Source organism: Cucurbita maxima, unplaced genomic scaffold (genome assembly GCF_002738345.1).
Source record: "Cucurbita maxima cultivar Rimu unplaced genomic scaffold, Cmax_1.0 Cma_Scf00007, whole genome shotgun sequence".
NCBI lineage: Eukaryota > Viridiplantae > Streptophyta > Magnoliopsida > Cucurbitales > Cucurbitaceae > Cucurbita > Cucurbita maxima.
In genome coordinates, this window is record NW_019272023.1 from 1,412,429 (window position 1) to 1,419,083 (window position 6,655).

The following is a 6,655-nucleotide window of genomic DNA, read 5'->3' on the forward strand; positions in this document are numbered from 1 at the left end:
AAAAACAGAACCAAAAGACAAGTTCATTGGCTTTGGTATTTATTACTCTCAAGGGGGATGGCTACTGTGACACGTGGAGTAAACCTAGTGGCTTAAATGTCGTTAACTACCAACCAGGAACCACTTTCTTTTATTAACCGTCAACGGCCTCAAATGCCGTTTGGATTTCCTTGATTGGCTGTTTTTTCCGCTAGAACACAAATTTATAATTATAATAAATGTTTGAAAAAAATTGATTCTGTACCTATAAATTTAAATGGAAATAAATTAATTTTTTTTTTCCCTTAATATTAAATCCAAGCTAATTGAAGTGCAACCAGAAGCACATTTGAATGTATAGATAAACTCATACACACCATCTGATCAGCAATAAAATCAAAAAGAAAGAAATAGAGAGAACACCGTACATGATGCGTGTAATACTCGGTTCGTTCAACGCCACGCTTCGGCTAGCTCCATCCTCGAGTTTAACCGCCCGACAATGCCATTCTTCTTTCCCCTCTGTGCAGTACCTGCTGTGTGAACCTTCACTGACCCATTCACCTTCTTGCTGCCTTTCTTCAGATTCAAACTGTTGGATCGATCGAGGCTTTTCTTTCGACAACTCTCCTGTTCTTCGGTGATTTCCGATACGATTTCGCAGGGAGAGTTGTTCGCTAATGAATGGCTTCCCTCTGGAATGATGTTTTCAATGGATGACAGAAGATTTTGAGATCCATTTTCAGGAGCAGGTTCTTCGGTTACAAATACTTGTTCATCTTCAGCTTCTTCATTCTTGGCCTCATTTTGTTCGTCTCGATGCAATTGTGATGCAGTTTGATGCCCGTCTTCATCTGATGGATTTATGCGCAAAATGGGAGCTGACTCAACAACCAAATCTTCTCTGTTCTTCAGTGTCAGCTCAATGAGAGTCTTGAGAAAGTTCATCACTTTCACTGCATACATCAAGGCTGTTAATGGATCTGTCATCTGCAAGAGTAGATGAGAGTAGTATTACACATCGTCTGAATGCGCTTTCAACACCGTCATCATGATCTAATCAGAGTCTCGACCCCAAGTACACGAAGTAAGATAAGGCAACAGCGTCCAATCAAAGAATATTTCACATAACTTATGTCACTATAACAACCTAAACCCACCGCTAGCCGATATTATCCGCTTTGGTATTTTATTATCGTTATAAGAAATGTTTCGTTTCCCTTTCCAACCGATGTGGGATCTCACAATCCACCCTTTGAGAGCCCAACGTCCTCGTTGACACACCATCTAGTGTCTGACTCTTATACTATTTGTAACAGCCCAACCCCACCACTTAAAAAATACTTTAGTCTTCTCTTCCGACGTGAGATCTCACATTTACAATGAGAAGTAATTAAGGAAATGTTCACTCACTTGAGTCATATTGGGGGCAAAAACCATGGCGACATTACGGGCATTCATCTTGTTCTGATGTTCAAACTGCACGACATCAGCCATTAAGTTTACTGCCCAATCGAGAAGCGCAGCTTCTGTAGGGGGGAGGAGTGTTGCAAGCTCAGCACACTCTTCTTCGGTCTGCGCCTCTATCACTTGTTCTGGTGCGAGGGAATCCAACACACCCGTTGGAAGTTCTCGAAACCAAGCCTGTAACAACAAGTTCCAACAGATGAAATGAATGCATACAAGAATTGATACTCAAAGCATCAGATGACAGTCAATGATAGTACCTTGATGAGACCTGCCAAGCAGTGCACATCAACACCATCTGGCACGACACCTCGATTCAACTCGTCCCGAACGAATTCCTCTTGGCTGTTCCCAGCAGTAATCCTGAAAATTCCTTCTGCCTACAGGTTTAGAACAACAATTCATTTCGACTCGAAATCGTCAATCCCACAAGATTTTCTATCACCAATATGTTGTGTAAAGAACAAACAATAAGATTGTAGATACCTCCAGGCCTCCTTGTGTGTACAAATGTTTCTGCATTAACAGGAGTATCGTGGGGACACTGTTTCCTCTTGAATCGAAGGAAAGCTGCATTGACTCTGTGGAAACACCGAACACATTTGCGCTGCAGATAAGATAAAGCTTTCATTGTCAAGAGGAGAAATGCTATTTATATCACCATTTGTAAGATGAACTACTCAGATCTAGCTTTCTTCCGACAACAGTAAGCTGAAAAACCTTCTACCTTAATAGACAACCTTAATAATCAAACAAGACACCAAAGTAGCGGAAGGCTAATAGCAAACAGAGTTTAGTTTTAAACAATACAGGCCAGTTTGGACAGGAAGAAGTAATGTCTATGATATTACTCTCTTTAAACTTTTTCTTTCGAACTTCCCTCCATGGTTGTAAAACGCATCTGCTAAGAAGAGGTTTCCACAACCTTACAGGAATGTTTACTTTTTCTTTCGAACTTCCCTCCATAGTTGTAAAACGCATTTGCTAAGGAGAGGTTTCCACACCCTTAAAAGAAAGTTTCGTTCCCCTCTCCATCCGATGTGGAAATCTCACAATCCACCTCTCAAGGGTAGCGTCATTTGTAACAACCCAAGTTCACTACTAGCACACCGCCCGTTGTCCACCCCCAAAGTGTCTGCCTCTGATGACATTTGTAACAACCTAGGCTCACCGCTAGCAGATATTATCCTCTTTGGTTTTTTGCTTCCTCTCATGATTTTAAAACGCATCTATTAGGGAAAGATTTTTACACTCTTACAAAGAATGTTTTATTCCCCTCCTCCAACGGACGTGGGATGAGAAATATTCCCGAAGTTAATCTTTTTAAGTTATGCAACTAAGAACTATTCTTCATACATATCAGAATAGGTGATAAATAAACTAATCTTCATCAATTATTCCAATAATTTAGAAAGATACTCTGTGAGCTTTACATGTTGATGGTTCAAGATGCAAGGATTTGACACACAGAATTAAAGCAATATGCACACAAAAGTTGAGGCCAAAGTTCGCCCAAATCAGACAACCCAGAACTCAAAATCTAAATACAAGCAGAATTTCTCCATCACAACCAAGAACAGGGGAATTTAAAACAAAGAAGAAGAAGGGTTAAAGATTATAGACCTTGCACTAGGAGCTCTTCTAGGAACCTCAAGCTCAAACTCAACAGGCAAGCCAAGGAAGCCATTGAAGCGATCAAAAGTGACATGAGCCACATGCCTAACATCAGAAGGCCATCCAATCTCCATTGAAGAGAGGTTTCCCGCAGCTCTACCGGTTCCACTAGTAGCACTTCTACACCCAATTAAAGACTTCCTAAAAGCAGCGAGCAAAAGGGTCAATAGAGACAGCTGATCTCCCTCTCCGTCACTGTCTTCCCTTTCTTCTCGTTCTTCCTCAGAACCCAAATGAAATTGAAGGCAGTGGTTTATGTTAGGAGTGGTAATAAGGGAATGTGGGTGCGGACCATCATTGGTAGTGGAAGAGCTTGAAGGTGAAGGGAAGTGAGATGGGGAGCGTTGGAGAACTACGTCTGTCATTTTTAAAGAAACCCCAAAACCCAAAAAAAGTAGACTAAAATTTGGTGAGCAAAAAGGAATCGGTCTTCGATTTCGTTAACGCTGTTTGAAACATTGATTTGGGTCTACGAAAAAGAAGAAGAGTTGGATTGAAGAAAGGGCATCGGAAGGTAAGACGTGACCATCATCACTTTCATGGAGGTTAGAGAGAGAAAGTAGAGAGAGAATGATGATGTTTAGGGGAATTTTGAAGCCAACGATTTGCAAGCGAAGAGGAAAATGACCCGTTTCGTCCTCGGAATGGTCTTCTTCTTCTTCCTCCTCCTTGGTTTCCTTTCCTCGAACCAAATTCAACTCCCCTCTTGCTATTTGTGTCAATTCCATTATCCTTTCAAATTTTATTTCTGATAAAATTATAATATTTTAATAATTTAGTTGAAATGATTAATTAATCCATTTTTATTTTTTATAATTAATTGATATTTTATGCAAGAGTCATCCACCTCTAATAAATATGGTCTGCTTTGATCATTAAGTGATCAATTATCTTTTTGGGAGTCATTTTCATGTTGTTATAAGAAATGTTTCATTTCACTCTCTGATGGAAGAGAGAGAGGTATATACACTCCTTATATAGGAATATTTAGTTTTTCTCTCCAACCTATGAGATTTCAGTTGGAATGTTACACATTGGTTGGAGACGAGAACACACCACCATTTACAAAAGTGTGGAAAACTTTCCTTAGTAAACGCGTTTTAAAACGAAGCTCGAAAGAGAAAATCCAAAGAGGACAATATCTGCTAACCGTGGATCTCGACTGTTACCAATCGTATCAGAGTCAAACATCAGATGATGTGTCAGCCTTATCGTTGTTTCTCAAAGAGAAATAAGGACACCGAACGACGTACTAGTAAGGATGGTGAGTCCGAAAAAGATGAATGGTGATGCCGAATGTTGAGGGAAGAAAAACTCAAAAACTTTATGTTATGAATTTAATATATTTTATTCATGAATAAATTTAAATTTATAGGGAGGAAGAATGACAGGTGGTGACAGAGGGAGATGAAGGCGAAAAAAAAGGGACCAATCCAGCGTGGCCAGCGGGTTCTTGGGACCTGTCTCACAGCGATGTCTTATCTGAATGTGGGGGTTGGGATCTTCTGCTTCTAAGTCCACCACTTTCCCATCTCCACAACACATCACATCCCTCCATCTCATCAACTCCTCTAATTATCACAAACCCGTTTATTTTAAGTTTTATTCCCTAATTAAAATTATTAAACGTGTTTGAAAATTACCGTGTCCCAATCAAGGATTCAACACAAGTTTTTAATTATATATATAAATAAAATAAATAATATAATTGTTTTTATTAAAAGAAACAAAAAAAATCTAAAACTAAGAGAGAGAAAGCAAACCAAAGAATATTTCTGTCTGTCTCTCTCTTAGTACTGGCAGAAACGGCCACGGATGAGATGAAGACTTCAAATAAGAAAAATAAGAAAACGAATATTTCTTGGCCTGCCGGAGAAGAAGAGAGAGAAAGAGAAAGAAGTTGGCCGCTGTGGCGGTGGCGACGGCGGTGACAGCCAGCAGTGGGTTTTAAGCTTTATGAAAAGCTTCCGAATAAACCCGTTGAACTGTCGGACTCAACGGCTTACCTTAAAGTACTAACGGTTTCAAATTTAAATTCCACCCGCGCTTTTCTTCTTTTTCATTTGTGGACACTTTTTTAAATAAAAAATATATATATATTTTCATTTAACGTTAAAATTAAGTATGAAATGAATGAAAAAACGCATTAAATTTTTGTGTAGTTTTAATTTTACTTTAAAAGTGAAATTTCTATTAGATTATGGATTAATGGATGGATTAAATAAGTTAAAAATTAATTTATTTTAAATAATTTCTGTATTTTAACAAAAATGTACCGTCAATAATAAACAAATAAACTTAAAATATGTATTTTAAAGTCCACTAAAAAAATTGCTGCCACGTTGTGAGATGCCATTTATATCTCCGGCAAGGTGGGGAAGAAGCCCCAACAAATTGGGGATCTTCTTAGTTAGTGGAGGATCAATGAAAAAGATTAGGTCTCTCTTGTTTTTATTTTATAATTTACTACCTGTGTTTAAAAAAATAAGTGAAAATACATAATAATGAGAAAATTTTCACCATAAACAAAAATACGTAATAATTTACTACTTGTCTTTTTAAATGCCAAAAATAAAAGACGAAAATAGTAAATGCATGGGAAGTTGAATGAATTATTAAAAATAATAATAATAATAAAATATCCACTAGAAAGAAACAAAATAATGGGGTGTTGCGAGAATCGAACTCACGACCTCTCGCACCCGAAGCGAGAATCATACCACTAGACCAAACACCCTATGATGAAATGGTTTTAAAGTAAAATTTATTTAGAATATAATTATAAAATCAATTATTATAATTTTATAATTATATATAACGGATTATGATTGTAACTTTCATTTTGTTCGTTAAAAGTTTAATTTTGAGTTAAAAAAATATTTAATAAAAAATAGAAAATGTATATTCGTATTTTATCGTAAAAAAACTTAGTTATTGAAAACTATAGAAACAAAACAAGAAACTTAACATATTTAAAAGATAATGCTTGAGAAAACAAATAAATAAATAGAGAATTCTATTGGTAGTTGAAATGGAATTAAATTAGGGTTCTTAAGTTTCTCTCTTAATTTTGATTTTCTATTTACTGTTGAAACTAATAATAGCTAATAATAGAATAGAATTTGAATTGGTTTCAAATTCAAATAGAATAGAATTTGAATTGGTTTCAAATTCAAATTCATCCACAAAAATCTCTCAACCGACTACGGAATCACCCTAGAAAATCTCAACCAACTCTGGAATCCCCTATAAAAGGACCTCCCTCCCCATCATTCAAATCACTCCTCCTCTCAATCTCAATTCAGTTTTCTGTTGTCACCAACAACTGGTATCAGAGCAATCTTGCAGCAGCAAAAATGGCAGCAAAAAAACAAGTTGAGAACTACGTTCAGCCGGCCATCCCGAGGTTCGACGGTCACTATGATCATTGGGCGATGTTGATGGAAAATTTTCTCAGATCAAAGGAGTTCTTTGATATGGTGGAAACAGGTTATGAAGAGCCAAATGAAGGCGAGGTACTCTCAGCTGATCGACA

At 37.2% G+C, this 6,655-nt stretch overlaps 1 protein-coding gene and 1 non-coding gene across 2 annotated transcripts; both read right to left on the reverse strand.

The window, feature by feature from the left end:
- Positions 1 to 259: 259 nt before the first annotated feature.
- On the reverse strand, positions 260 to 3,830 carry LOC111481631 (rho GTPase-activating protein 5-like). The gene is made up of 5 exons (XM_023127167.1): positions 3,070 to 3,830; positions 1,933 to 2,053; positions 1,707 to 1,826; positions 1,393 to 1,623; positions 260 to 969 (listed from the first exon to the last, which is right to left on the reverse strand). Exons 1-5 carry the CDS (start codon positions 3,483 to 3,485, stop codon positions 433 to 435), a joined length of 1,425 nt encoding a protein of 474 aa, XP_022982935.1. The 5' UTR covers positions 3,486 to 3,830; the 3' UTR covers positions 260 to 432.
- Positions 3,831 to 5,785: 1,955 nt separating this feature from the next.
- Positions 5,786 to 5,857, reverse strand: TRNAP-CGG. The gene has a single exon. It is a non-coding gene; the product is annotated as a tRNA-Pro (tRNA).
- Between the last annotated feature and the right edge of the window lie 798 nt (positions 5,858 to 6,655).

Excerpts from the sequence above, each read along its gene's own strand:
- LOC111481631 (XM_023127167.1), bottom strand. The coding sequence starts at position 3,485 with ATGACAGACGTAGTTCTCCAACGCTCCCCATCTCACTTCCCTTCACCT. Across the intron at positions 2,054-3,069 it reads AGAAGAGCTCCTAGTGCAAG|CGCAAATGTGTTCGGTGTTT; the intron begins GTCTATAATCTT and ends TCTTATCTGCAG. Across the intron at positions 970-1,392 it reads TTGCCCCCAATATGACTCAA|ATGACAGATCCATTAACAGC; the intron begins GTGAGTGAACAT and ends CTACTCTTGCAG.